The sequence below is a fragment of the Podarcis pityusensis genome (assembly GCF_964106645.2).
Source record: "Podarcis pityusensis genome assembly, chromosome: 12".
Lineage (NCBI taxonomy): Eukaryota > Metazoa > Chordata > Lepidosauria > Squamata > Lacertidae > Podarcis > Podarcis pityusensis.
Genome location: NC_138037.1, coordinates 46,696,558 through 46,710,762, shown reverse-complemented (window position 1 = coordinate 46,710,762; position 14,205 = coordinate 46,696,558). Strand labels below are relative to the sequence as shown.

Below are 14,205 nucleotides of genomic sequence, written 5' to 3'. Positions count from 1 at the left end.
AATTAACACAGCATATAATATCAATCTCTTACCGCGCTCCACAGGATCAGACATACCGAGTCTGCCTGTTGTATCACTGTCACTTTGATCCTCACATCCTATGGACAGATAGTTCAACGTAGTGACTGGCTGAGATTTAATCAGATGCTCTGCTGTCTGTTCATCAGGTTCCTTATTTGAAATGAGACAGTAAATCATAAGTGGTCACAATGAAACATATTCTGAATGGAGTAACAGCTGGAATTCTCATAAGAATTTTTTTGGTAATTATTATTATATGCATGTGTATGAACAGGGTACTGGCAGCAGGCTGGGGTTAGTGCCAGCTTTCTGTATATATATTTTGCAGCACTATCAATTGAAGTTGCACATTTTCACCAGTTTGGGATAGTTTTAAGTATGGGGGCTACATTAATTGGAATCTTATTTCAATATCCAGCCTCTATTGACTTTTTGTGAGTCAAATACATTGCTATTTTTCTAGAAAAAGAGATGCCAGAACTCACCATGAACACATCCCTTGTTTTCTTAGAATGGCAATGGCACCTACCTGAGAGCTCCTAGAACTGAATTCTGGTGAGTTCCAGCTGAAAAAAGCCCTAGTCACAGAGAGCTAAGGATAAGTAGAGAAGACAGGGGGAGAAAACACTGTAGAAGCTGATGTCTGGGTTTTAGAAAATCTAAGCAAAGGCTAGAAACTTACATGAAGCACATCTATATTCACATGGTGGAAGTTACGGGATCTAAGCTCCTGCATTCTCTTGAGATTCTCTTGATATTTTTCTTCAGCCAACTGCCTGAAAAGAATGACAATACTGGTAATTCTACATCACAAATGGTAACTGAAATAATAACTTTCTAGCGACTTCTTTCAGCGTGATTCCTTCAAGCAAAAGGATTACAACTGGTATGAGAAATGAATATTAATGCTTCATACTTGCAGAGGGAAGAAGCTCCTCAAACTGGACAGATATCTTGCAAATTTAAGGGGTGACAAGACAGGAAAGTCACCTTCCACTAACTTCCTTCTGCAAGCGGTTCTTGGGATCAAACCCAAAGTAAATCTAGCTCTAAGGCAGCCTTCCTCCACCTTGATCCTCAGATGCTGCTAGACTGCAACTCCCATCATTCCTCATCACTGGCCATGATGGCTGAGAACAATGGAAATAGTAGTCCAACAGAAACTGAGGACCCCAGGTTGGAGAAGACTGCTCTAAAGGAACACTAATATAAATAAAAGAGAGTAGCAAAGTGAGCAGTAATTCTGTTCATTCTATTTTCATACCATGGCAGACCCAGCACTCTGATATCTTTCAGACCCTCCAAGTGGCAGGGGAAGTCTGGGATTTACAGAAGCCGTCCTGGTTTCTGATTTGATCCCGGAATGTCCTGCTTTTCCTTAGGACATCCCTATTTTCATTGGAGAAATGTTGGAGGGTATGATCCTTCGGTATCTGTATCTGTGTCATCAGCACTTCCAAATACATGAGAAACCTTTATACAGACAGGCACAGAGAATGAAGTCACAACAAAGCAACAACTGTCAAAAAACAGTGAGGACAAAATTGTTCTGGGGGCAAGCAAATGGCCCTCTAGTAACTGTGGGCAGTATGTCGGAGTGATCAGAAGAACCACAGACACCTTAAGAAAGAGATTAAGGGGGGAAATGACAAGGAGTTTGGCGAGTGCTTCACTCTGCATTCTGTTTCTCCTCCACAAATAATTGTTATAGTTTTGGGAGGGGGGAGCAAGGATCCCCTAAATTCCTGGGTGCCAGATCCACCCCATAACTCCTGGATTTAGTAAAAGTTAGAATTAATGAAGGTTTGAGTAAACTGTGCCAAACACTGCTGGATTCAGATTATATTAAGAAGCTTGGCCAACCTGGTATAGAGCTGAGTGCGGGGACATTGGAGGAGCATGAAAATAGATCATGGAATTCAATGCCACACAGCAAGGGGAGTGGAGCCCCCTCCTCCAGAGGTGTGTTAGTGGGCAGAGACAAAAGGGTTTGAAAAAGGTTTAGGATTTCAGTTTGGCATGATGTATGAGAGCAGGAAGGTAAGTTTGTAGTTCGCAAGCTGCACAGAAAGGGGGGTCAGAGCACCATGTGGACTGACAGGCTGTAAAAGGGGCAGAGAGCATGGGATCCTGGACTCCTGCATATACTGTATGGGAGAAACAGGAGGCCCTCTTGCTTTAAACCAGGCGTAGGCAAACTCCGGCCCTCCAGATGTTTGGGACTACAATTCCCATCATCCCTAGCTAGCAGGACCCGTGGTCAGGGATGATGAGAATTGTAGTCCCAAACATCTGGAGGGCCGGAGTTTGCCTATGCCTGCTCTAAACTCCCTCCCCATCTAAACCATATATAATAAAGATACCACAATCTCCACTGTGCCTCATTTCCAAATGACCCACAGACCTTAGGTAAGTGCCTGGACCCCCTGGAATCTCACAACACTCAGAGTTTAGGGTGGTGTGTAACATAGTGTTGGATAAAGCAGTTGCATCTCTTCCTGTACATCAAGGAATGTCCAAATCTCCAATTCGGGGAGGGGGGGCATTTAGGAGAGGTTGACATGAAGACTGTGGATAGCAGACCACAGACCCTTTCTGGAAACAAACTAAATACTTCCCAAACAAATTGAGACACTGAAGGATCTCCTTTTGGAGGCTAAAATAACGCTGTGCTTCTTACTTCAGCTTCTGCGCTGTCTCATCAGCAATGCTCAGCTTTCTCAGTCTCATTCGTTCACGTGGTGTCATTTTCTGCACTTCCGAGAGGGCCCTCAGAGTTTGTAGATGTACTTTTTTCTGCCTGAAGAGAGAAGGGTTAGAACTGAAACAAATGTGTGTGGACATTTGCTTTCAAAAATTCAAATGAATAGTCCTGGGCCCGAAAAGCTGAAAACAGGACCAGCCCCAAGACATTTTGATGCATAATGAAAAAAACAAGATGACAATTCTTTCCCCCATTCCAGGAACAAAAACTGACCAAACTAACACAGGGTCAGGGAGAGGTTGTGGGGTGAAGCTGGGCTGGCCGAGGACCTGCTGAATCCTAAACTGGTGCAGCTACCAACAGTGGGTTATGCCAACCTTCCACTGCAGCCAATACAAGTAGAGGAATTTTGAATTAATCAGTTACTGCACTCCTCTACTAAGCTCTTCTGGTACCCACAAGGAATTGGGATGCTCCCTAACTTTATCTGGATCCAACCACTGTCATAAGATTATATATATATATATATATATAGATATATAGATATATATATATATATATATATATATATATATATGTTAAATCTTGTCCATTAAAGTCTCATTTCAATATAAATACTTTTGAAGTTTGAAATAAAAATAAAATAAAATTCTGAATGGTGCCATATTACTTTTGTGCATAGATTTGTTTCTACTCTATTCTGTCAATGATAGGTTTCAGTTATTTACAATTTACTGCGCTCTCAACAGTTGGAAAAATGCAATTAAGATGCACAGAACATTAGCATGAGAAAGCTCTAACTGCATTAATTTCAATACCACACTCATTTTATAATTAAATTATGTAAACTTAGACCTTTGAACTCACTTCATTGGACATGAGTAATATTCATTATTTCCTTGAAAAAGAACAAAGGAATACTCCTTGTGTTTTAATAATAGAATCAAAAATGGAAAGGCGTATTAGTGATCACTGTCTCGGCTGACCTCATTATCTAGTGTACCATAAATAAGGGTTCTAGCTTGCCCATGACTGTGAAGCTCATACTGCAGTAGTTCATTAATTATTTTCAAACGTACAATAAGGGCATTAGTAAACAGCCCTCCTTAATGAGAATGAGCTGAAACTAGAGCAGATAGATATAATCTATTTTAATTAAAACCCTTTATGGTAAAAAGCCAGCCCTTATAAAAGGTCCTAGTTCTACAAAAGCTTCCAATTGCATCCTGTCTGAGAGCACTCCATCTCTGCTGAATCCCACAAATTATGTACCAACCCTTCTGAGTATTGGGGAAAGCCTTGGCAGCCCTGGCTTGTGGCCCAGTTGTGCCCATATTTGTCCAGGCATAACCCAACTTCTGTGGTCTATGCTATGGTAAGCTGTAGGTTAAATTAGTGCAACACATTAGATGTGGGGCTATATCTGAAGGCAGTTCAGAAACTTCAGCTGGTGTAGAATTCAGCAGCCAGGTTGCTCATTGGGGGAGGATGGTTTAAGCATGTTATACCAATCCTGGCCCGAACGCACTGGCTGCCAATTAGTTCCCGTGTCCAATTCAAAGCTTAAACAGCTCAGGACCGCAATACCTCAAGGACTGCCTTCCCATTTGAGCCGACCTGGACCCTGCAATCATTATCTGAGGCCCTTCTGCCTGTATTAGAAAGTAAACTGATACTATGTTAAGATGACATAGATCTCCTTGCAGTTTAGTAAGATATAAAAATCAAGATTTCTAAGCTGAACAATGCTTTCCCTCTTTGTTGACTTTACCCATCTCAAAGAAACATAGAGAAATGCACTATCTAAGTATAATAAACATTGATTATGGCAGACAAGAGAACAGCAAAGAAAGTAATTTCCCCAGCAGTGAATGTAACAGCAGTTGATTAATGTAATAGAGCAGCAGTAACCACAGGGAAAGAAGGGAAGTAGATCCAATAGAAACCAAAAGGGGTAAGAATTTAATTACCAGCTTTGAAATTTCTATTCATCATTATACCATTGTGTTCTGCTATTGTTCCTATTAAATCAGCTTAATACACGAATTATGTAAAACAGAGTATGCTATTTACATTGGCTGAAAATAATACACACAATTATCCTTTGTACAGTAATTGGAAATCAGCATCTTACACACCAGCACAATAAATGGTGCTGTTAATGCCTGCAGGATTTTGAGAAGAACTTTGATGGGGAAAGGGTGTGTGTGTGTGTGTGTGTGTGTGTATACACAGACACATGTTGAATTTGTGTTGAATCTATTTCATTTTTCAGTCTAATCTATAGCCCGGTTTACTGCAAGGCAAAAGTAGACAACCCTTTTAAATTAGTAACAAGTTTACATTTTCATAATGTTTGGGCACTTGGAATACAAATGGTTACCTAAAAAAATGTGCACAATTCTTTTCTCCAAATAACCAGTACACTGTTAGCAACTGACATCACAACCGTATCCAAATCTACCCAGAAGTAAGTCGCACTGAGTTCAGAGAGGATTGTTCCTAGGTAGGTGTAAGTGAATACAAGATTGAATAACTCATCTATTTTTTGCTCCTCTTACATAGCCAATACACTATTACCCTTCAGATTACAACCCCCATCAGCATTGCCAGTCAGCATTGCCTGGGAGTTGTGGTCCACAAGCTCTGGAGGGCACCATGTTAGTTACTCCTGTCGTTCCCCCAAATAATTCCATACTCACACAACGTTAATGATATGAGCAGCTTCTTCCTGAGAATTAAGCGCTGGGTCCTTCAGAGTCATATTTGTGAATTTACACTTCATGTTCTACAAGAGACAACAAAGCAGCAGTAATTGCAGCCATTTATTTTTATTACCGTGAAGTAGCCTTTTTGCTACTTTTACAAAACCCGCGCAGTGTGTTCCATTTTATCAGGCTGCTTCAGCCAAATTGACTAATTTAGGCATCCATTTATGGAGTCTCAGGACTCAGCAAATAAAACATTTTAAGTGTGTTGTAAAGTGCAATATGCAAATGCAAATCTAGATGGCAATGGTGAGCTATGGCAAATTCAACATATTTTTCAAAAAATTCTTTTTTTAAAAAGTGTTTTCCCAGCATTTTATATATGTGTGTAGATTCCACCTCAGTCTAACTGTGAGGATAGAAGCGAAAGTCACATCAGAGGTACAGTGTACCAAAATTAAACTTGGTTACAAATCTTCCTGTCCCCTTTCCTTCTGGGTGCTACAAGACAAAGATAAAGGGCAAATGGAAAGCACACCATTTTGGCTCCTTTGGTTTTTGAAGTGCCTGCACTAGCAGGAAAAAAATATTGGGTTATACCCAGACTAAGTAAGTTGAATGCAGTTCCTATCAAAGTAATAGAATCATAGAATTGTAGAGTTGGAAATGACCCTGAGAGTCATCTAGTCCAGTCCCTGCAATGCAGGAATCTCAGTTAAAGCATCCATGGCAGATGGCCATCCAACCTCTGCATAAAATCCTCCAAGGAAGGAGAGTCCACAACCTCCTCAGGGAGACTGTTCCACTGTCGAATAGTGAGTCCACTCTGAGTAATAGTGGGCGCCACCACCTGTTATGCTGACTCTAACAACATGAAATGAAATATATATCCTTCCCCATTTGAACACAGAATGTTCTGTTCAGTATCTTAGACAGAATGACTTGGATTTAAGTCCCATATTTCAGTGGTACGCCTGTGGAAGTAGGCTTATGACTGTTTATTTGGTCCTTCATAGGGCTCATTCTTTTCAGTGTGGGTGACAATCTCAACTATTAAGTCTACTGTCATTTCATTTCAAATACCTGTAATTGATCACGAACGTATGGAATCCTTAAAATCTCTGCGGCGGATGGCCTCTGTGAAGGATCCTTGCTCAGCATGCTGAAATATTAATGATACGAAATGAAATCTGTTCTCATGCAAACTATAAAACCGCTGTGGGTGAAACCAGCTTGAAACAAAAACAAAAAACCCACCTGTGCAGCAAGGTATTAAGTTCCCTTGGATAGATGGCTGGCAGAGATGGTGCTTCACCTTCCACAATTTTTAAAACAATGGACAAAAAATTGTGACCAGTAAATGCATGATCCAAACAGCACATCTCATACAAAATGCATCCTAGGGACCTGAAAGGAAAATAAATAAAATGAAAGCAATTCAAGGACAAGAAAATTCTAAATTCAGTGGCTGGTGTCTGCTTGCAATGTTGCTGCACTTTAATCCGGGTCATACAAAACTATGAGCCCCTTTCTATTGAAAATGAAACACTTTTATCTCAGTGAAAAGCCTGTTCTTCCATTTCCACAGGGTTCATAACGTATAACGTAAGTGATATAAAAGAGCAGAAGGTCATAAAGTAAGTGTCGCCTTGCCAAGACCATATTCAAGTTGCACTTCCCTACAGGATTAATCTTGGGTGTGTGGGTGGAGAGACTGTTTGCAAATGTGTAGGCAAAGCAGGCTGAAGACGGAGCCTTTTGGGTACCTCCCAGTTTTTGCCCCTGTTAAAAAAAATGTTTTCTTAAAATAAGAACAATAAGAGGAAGAATGAATGTAAAAATAAAACTAATAGGGTATGTGAAACCAACTGCGGGAAACTGATTTGAGAGGATATAAGCCTTGAAGCCTACCAAGTGAAGGGATGAGGGAAGGAGAGAACATGTAAGTACATATGAAATATTATGAGGCTGATTTTTTTATTTTTGCAGGAAGTTTAAAAAAAAACTGTTACAAAATAATAGTTCAAATTATCAAACCCCCAGAAAGTGAAGATCCGATGAAAAACCAGGTGCTGGGGCTATGGCAGGGCTGCTTTAAATCCCCTAGGAGTGGACCTAAAGGAAGTCTACCTGCCCTGTCAGGCCTGCTCCCAGGCCAATTTGAAGGCAGGCTTGAATCCAAAATGCCAGCCGATGAGATGAATTTGAAGCTGCCCTCATCAGCTGGGGCAATCCTTGGCACCAGGGCCCCTGTTGGGTGAGGGTGCCAGGAGGCATTGCCAGCCTGCAACGCAGCCACACTCAAAGCATAAGCGGACATGTCCTTGAATACATTTATTTTTGCAAGAGATACATTTCAGCAACATGGAAGCATATTTATTCAAATAATTTCATTTCTTCAGAGAAAGGAGAGATAAGCACGCAACCTAAGCAGAAAGTGACCTAGAAGCCAGTGCTGTCTCCAGCATGATCGTTACGATTAAATGAAAGATTCACGTGAAACAGAACGCTGCCTGCTTACCAGATATCTGATTTTGTGTCGTAACCCTGGTGTTGCAGGGCCTCGGGACTCATGTAGAAAGGCGTCCCAGTAAAAGTAGTTGCTAAATCACAGGATCCCATCAAGAGACGAGAAACACCAAAGTCCCCTTGAAAAATATTTTGAAATATAGTTACTTGAAGGGGGAAAAAAGCTAAATGACATATTCTAGCCTGTGCTATTTTATATCTATTTTAATTAAATGTGCAGCTCAGAGAGTTCATAGGCATGGGCAAATCTTCTCACTTTTGGTTTCTCTCTATCTCTCATGTTACCAGCCTTAAGGTCAGTCCTGCACACTTCCACATCAGTTTGCAATTTATTTATTTTTACAATGAAGTCCTCATAAAAATCAAGCAGCATTTTAGTGCAATTTCCCCCCTAAATATAGTACATTTTCCAAAGCAATTTTCCTAATATAATGTATTATTGTATATTATTTTCAGTAATATATGCTTTATGCCACTTTATCCTAGCATATTCCTTTCCGTACACATTACTTGGCTAGAGAACTGCATTGCAAAATTCAGAGAACTGCCAATTTGGATGATTTTGGCTGCTGAGTGGCAGTGATTATCTAGGGTTAATTTTTCTGTTATGCTAGCATAGTGGGCACTATGCACCTTAGGAATAAAGAAATATGATATGTATAAGCAAATTGTAAAAAAATAAGTATTCACATTTGCTGTTGATGGTTGTCACATGATTACATGCACCCGAATAGTTACAAGCACTACACATGCACAGTGCGACCCAGTTCACACAAACCATGGCTTAGTGCAGATGCACAAATGTGCAGGTTCCCAGACAGATCATGGCTGCTTTGCTCTTCCTCTGGTCCCACTGCTGCTGCACTGCTGTGAGCTAAGCCATGGTCTGGTTTACCATGTTGACCAAACCTGATCTTACGGTTTGTTTCACTCTAAACTAGGCTTCCTCAAGCTCGGCCCTCCAAATGTTTTTGGCCTACAACTCCCATGATCCCTAGCTAGCAGGGGGATGATGGGAACTCTCGTCTCAAAACATCTGGAGGGCCGAGGTTGAGGAAGCGTGCTCTAAACCATGAGCTATAACCAAGATTTATTCTATGGTTTAACATTCATGGTTTGTCTGGAGTGAGATAACCCACAAGCCTGCGTTTGGACAACCATGGCTTAGCTCACAGCAACCCAGAAGGAGGAGGACAGGAAGAGGAGCAAAAGAGCTGTGATCTCATTTCCAGGAGCCTGCAAATTTGCGCTAAGCCATATTTCGGCTTAGCGTTATGTGCGAATTGAACCTATGAGAAGTAACTGTGGAATGTACACTGGATCCAACTATACAGTACAAAATTTCATGCAGCCAGAAATCATTTCCATGGCACACAGACAAACTGCATGAAACTTATTTAATGGGGCAGAGGTTTCACTGGCCTGTATGAGGAGCAATAAGGCTGCACCCCTCCACTGATCTCTCAATGCGTAACTACATCCAACATCTGCATTAGCATTCATATGCAATGCTCTGTTACACCCAGGCATTGTACAGATATAACCAGACAAAGATAAGCTTTCAGAAACTTCTGAATAGCATAGGCATCATTATGTCATATATTCATCATTTTAAAAAATATGGGCTGCAACAGAAAAAGGTGGACTGCAACAGAAAAGTACCATTTTTAAAATGGAAAGAGGGGTATAGATAAGGAGGGGGGAACCCGCTCCCTGTCCCAAGATGCTTTTCTTGTCAGTGAAGCTCTCATACCAGGCATACTTGGCCAGGAGAAATGCTTTGGAAGACAGGAGCAGGTTCTGCACTCCCTGCTCCCAAAAACCTTGGCTACTGGCTGGGGTCCCATCTGGCATCTGCCCTGGGCCCATTTTTGCTGGTGCTCTACTGAGTGCTAGGACAGCTTGGAGTCTCTGTTTAAGTTTCCTGCAATGTCCTGGAGCACCCCAATGCAGCATCATTCCATGGCACTGTGCAAGCGGAAATGTTACGCAATAATAAAATCACATTGAAAAACATCTTACCAATTTTAAGAAGGTTGTTTTTCAAAAAAATATTCTTCGCTTTCAAATCTCTGTGAAGTATTCGCCTGAATATGAAGAGAAATGAAACTATTTTAGTAGGATGAAAAAGTTAATAGCACATCTTACAGTCTTTTAGACTAATGTGAAATGTACTCTTTGCTCCTAATCACCTAACTTTGAAGTGCAAATGACACTGAACACATTTACTATCGTTGGACATACTTCCAAGCAAACATGTATAGGACTGAGCAGCATGTCAAATTTACTTCCAAATATTGGCCACCAGAAACCCCGACAAGAAAGTGTGTCTAACGTGAATGAATTTATTATTTCGGTCACAGACCAGTTCCAGCCCACATACAATATCAAGGAAGTCATAAAGCACGATAGGGATACATTTGAATTTGCAATTAAGTATAACAAGGACAATACAGATATGGCAACAGTTTAAAAATATATAAATTAAAACTTAGTCACCAAAATATAACCTAAAATTATCATTTAAGGCCTTAATCATTATGATAGCACAGCTTGTTCCCTAAGTTTTATGGCAAACGCACAGAATTTGGCTACCCTTAGCGTTATCTCAGGATCCTTGTCCTCTACCAGGGATTTTAGACATTGAAGTTCGGATTCATTTGGAGATTTTTGCATAGCAGGGGTAATAAATACCAAGCATATTCCATACAAAATCAACCGGAAACTGCATTTTAATCATAGTTTGAGAAGAAAGACTGCTCCTGTGAAAACTGTGAATGAAAGGATCTATATACACATTTAACATGTGCAGTAGTATCTTCTTTGCTGCCAATCACCATAATCTACCAATTTCATACAGGGATTAATCACAATGGAGCAGCAGATAAAAATGCAGCCCTTTGCCATTACGGATCTGTTTCCACTGAAATTAACAGGACAGCCCAAAAATGCAATAGCTTTGTGAGCCCTAGTTAATAGAGATTGGAGTTTGCTATATCACAACATGTAGTGGAAACAAGCAGACGGAACACAAGTCTGAAAAGTTGTGTGTGTGTGATTGGGTTCCAACTTCTGATTTAGCATGGAGCACTGTCAGAAAGAATAATCAGGGCCAAGAGGAGACACAGGAACAATGGACACTGTAAGAGGCTGTGATATTTACTACTTTCACAGCAGATCCTAAACCCCAGAAGGACATGATACTCCTGAATCTTTGTTGCTCTGGGAACTTTCTCTCTCTCTCTCTCTCTCTCTCTGTGTGTGTGTGTGTGTGAGAGAGAGAGAGAGAGAGAGAGAGAATAATTCAGATTTTAAAATTGCCCATCTGCTCTTCAGCAGTATACCCTCTTTTTATTTGGCTCAGTGAATGGCTGCAAATATGGCCCAAGCCATTTAGGGCTCATAGACAATGCTAGCACCTTGAGTTGCACATATAATAGCATTTCTATGCTTTCTCTGATAACAGTGTGCACCAAGAAATCCAAGACCTGAAATGTACATATTAATTATTAAAGATGCTCGCAATTAAAAATGGATGATGCAATAAAAAAATGAATATGGAAAAATAAAATTGTTGAGTTGGCAGCATGTGACCGGGATAGTACTATTAAATAGTGGTCACCTTGAAAACATCAAAAGGTGTTTAAAAATTCATTGCTTCAGTCACTAAAGAATTAAACAATCATTTTTAGAAAATTTAGTGGTTCATATGATCAAAAGTATCTTTTAAAATAACCCATGGGTATTTAAATATTTTCTTGCCCTGTTTTGCAAGAATGATGATGGTGCTGAGAATTCTGGGAACGGTACTACTCTGCGTGGAACTTAAAAGTCAAAACTTGAAAAATATACTCCCATCCATCACACATTAATAGTCCTATTCCAGGCGGCGAAAGAGAATTTTATATCAAAGGTAAGTAAAGGCTAGTCAGCAAATTTTAATTTTCACTTTAATATTAGCAAGCAAGAGGTGCAAAATGTGCTTAAGTTTATAACCATTTCAAAGCAAATGACTGTACCTTTCATGCATGTAGTTGACTCCAAGTAACAACTGTATAAACCATTCTACTATTTGGCTTTCAGGAAATACTTTGCCAGCTTCTTTGTACTGCTGAATGTTAAAGTCGAGGTCTCGACCCTGAAATGCAGCAGCAAATTTACAATCAGAAACATTAAATTGCAACTTCATTAAAATTAATGGGTGGGAACTGCTATGAACCTGAACAGAGCTAAGATCCCTCCAGTTTGATGAAAAATGTTTCAGGGCTGAAGCTGTGGTTAGTACATGTTTCTGTAATAGTTTTAATAACACAGATGTTCTACGCAAATCAAAATATTATCATGAAAGCTTTCCTTTTAAGTCCAAGGCCAAAAAACCAAACCAAACCAAACTAATAATCACAAGATTTGTGATGCTAATTATTATGAGGTTGCCAAGGTTCTTATGCCCAGCCAATAAAGATTGCCTTGTGAACCCTTGCTTCCTAACCTGTGGGTTTTTGCAGGTCACCAGCATATATATCCATGATAGAGATGGCACTATCCTGGTGTGCAGAAGACCATCATGAAAGCTACAACATGTAAAAACCCACCACCAAATGATTTCTATGCAATATTACACACATTTCCCCATCCACTTTTTAGGAATATACGTTCAGCAGAAGTAAATGAAGTCCCACCTCACAGTATTCAGTGATGATGCAAAAACTCTCTCCTTCTACAAAGCTGGTATAAAATTTGACAATGGCTGGGTGGTCTAGCCTGGACAGCAATTGCGCTTCTAGATTTGCCTCAACTGTTTCATTAGGCTTGATGTCTCCCACGGATATCTCTTTCAAAACTTTCCTGTTGATAGAAAAAGAGAAGGAAAACATAATGTGGATTGCTTTCACACTAGCCCTTTTCTCTGGGATTGCTATTTTTCGTTCATGTGCTTTTTATAGAGGATACCCTTGCTGTCAGATTCTCTACATTTCTTCCATGCTTTGAATTGCGATAATTTCTTAAACAATAGAATACCTGTCTGAACAGGCAATGTACTATCAAGCCCTTTCTTGGGTCTTGTGCGTTTAATTTAAAGTTTATGGTTTGAAGGTCCTATCAGTTTTATCACTTTTGTCAGTTTCTGACTTCAGAAACACAGGAAGCTGCCTTATGATGAGTCAGATCATTGGCTCATCCATCTTAAAATTGTCTACACTGAGTTTTGTGAAAGATTGTGGAAATTATATGATTCCCCAGCCCCCATTATGGCAGTAAAACCAGCAGTTGTTATTATTCTCCATACATGAAATAAATTCATTAACAAGAAAAACCGGATTTTTAAGGACTCAATCAAAGTTTAAGTTGCTAATTCTGAGCAGTGAGAATAAATGCTTACTGGAGAGAACCTGTAATATGCTAAGGAGATTAACTGTGCATCAGAATTCTTATCAAGGCAGATGGAAATATGGACTTAGAAGAATTTGTGGAAAGAAGTAGAGCTGCATATGACAGGTAGCCCTCTCAGGAATTATACGCCTTAATCTTCAGGAAAGCTTTAACAATTTTTTGTTCAGATGATACTTTACTCCAAAAAGACTGAAACATATATATCCCGCAGTAGGTAACAAATGCTTGAGAGGTGGGAAGATAGTAGACATACTGCATGCTTGGAGGGTGGGGAAGGGGTGTACGTTTATTAACAGGTTCTGGGAATTAGTTTGGAGAGTATTAAAGAAATGACAAATTATTTTGCTTCGTTACATCAAAAAGAAAAGAAAAGAAGTAAACCAAGAGGATGAAGAGCTGCTTATTTATTTACTTAAGGCTCCCAGAATAGCAATTTGCTAAAAGCCGAAACAAAATGTATCTTCAAAATAGAAAAGGTTGCCAAGCTAGTAAATGTTTTATTGAAAAGTGCTCATTGTTTCTGCAAATGCACAGCTTAATGTGAGTTCTGTAACAGATAATCAGAAACATTTACTATGTTACACATGATTTTTTTAAAGAACCCAACTCAGAAATAAATATATATTTTTCCTGTGCAAACATTATTAATGGTTTGTTAGTTATTTAATGAAAGGGCAGATAAAGAGCCAACCAAAATTTCTGCTAGGTAGAAGTTTAGCAAAAGAACTGCAAACTACAATTCCCCATGTATTTTAATCAGGCAAATAATCATAACATAAAGGATAATACTGCTTTATATCATAATCTGATGAGTTTATGTATGAAATATTATACTGTACTAGGGCTTTAGAA

General features: G+C 39.6%; 1 protein-coding gene across 5 annotated transcripts in view; it reads right to left on the bottom strand.

Annotated features, from left to right (window-relative positions):
* Nucleotides 1-14,205, bottom strand: part of NEK11 (NIMA related kinase 11) — an 83,957-nt gene that overhangs the window by 39,788 nt on the left and 29,964 nt on the right. For all 5 annotated transcript variants that reach the window (XM_080974787.1, XM_080974789.1, XM_080974785.1 and 2 more), the window contains exons 3-12: nucleotides 12,642-12,807; nucleotides 11,982-12,100; nucleotides 9,985-10,049; nucleotides 7,955-8,081; nucleotides 6,691-6,840; nucleotides 6,517-6,595; nucleotides 5,428-5,513; nucleotides 2,702-2,821; nucleotides 704-797; nucleotides 33-171 (exon numbers count right to left, since the gene is read on the bottom strand). In XM_080974787.1, coding sequence (XP_080830913.1) covers nucleotides 33-171; nucleotides 704-797; nucleotides 2,702-2,821; nucleotides 5,428-5,513; nucleotides 6,517-6,595; nucleotides 6,691-6,840; nucleotides 7,955-8,081; nucleotides 9,985-10,049; nucleotides 11,982-12,100; nucleotides 12,642-12,807 — 1,145 coding nt within the window. The remainder of the gene's footprint in view (nucleotides 1-32; nucleotides 172-703; nucleotides 798-2,701; nucleotides 2,822-5,427; nucleotides 5,514-6,516; nucleotides 6,596-6,690; nucleotides 6,841-7,954; nucleotides 8,082-9,984; nucleotides 10,050-11,981; nucleotides 12,101-12,641; nucleotides 12,808-14,205) is intronic.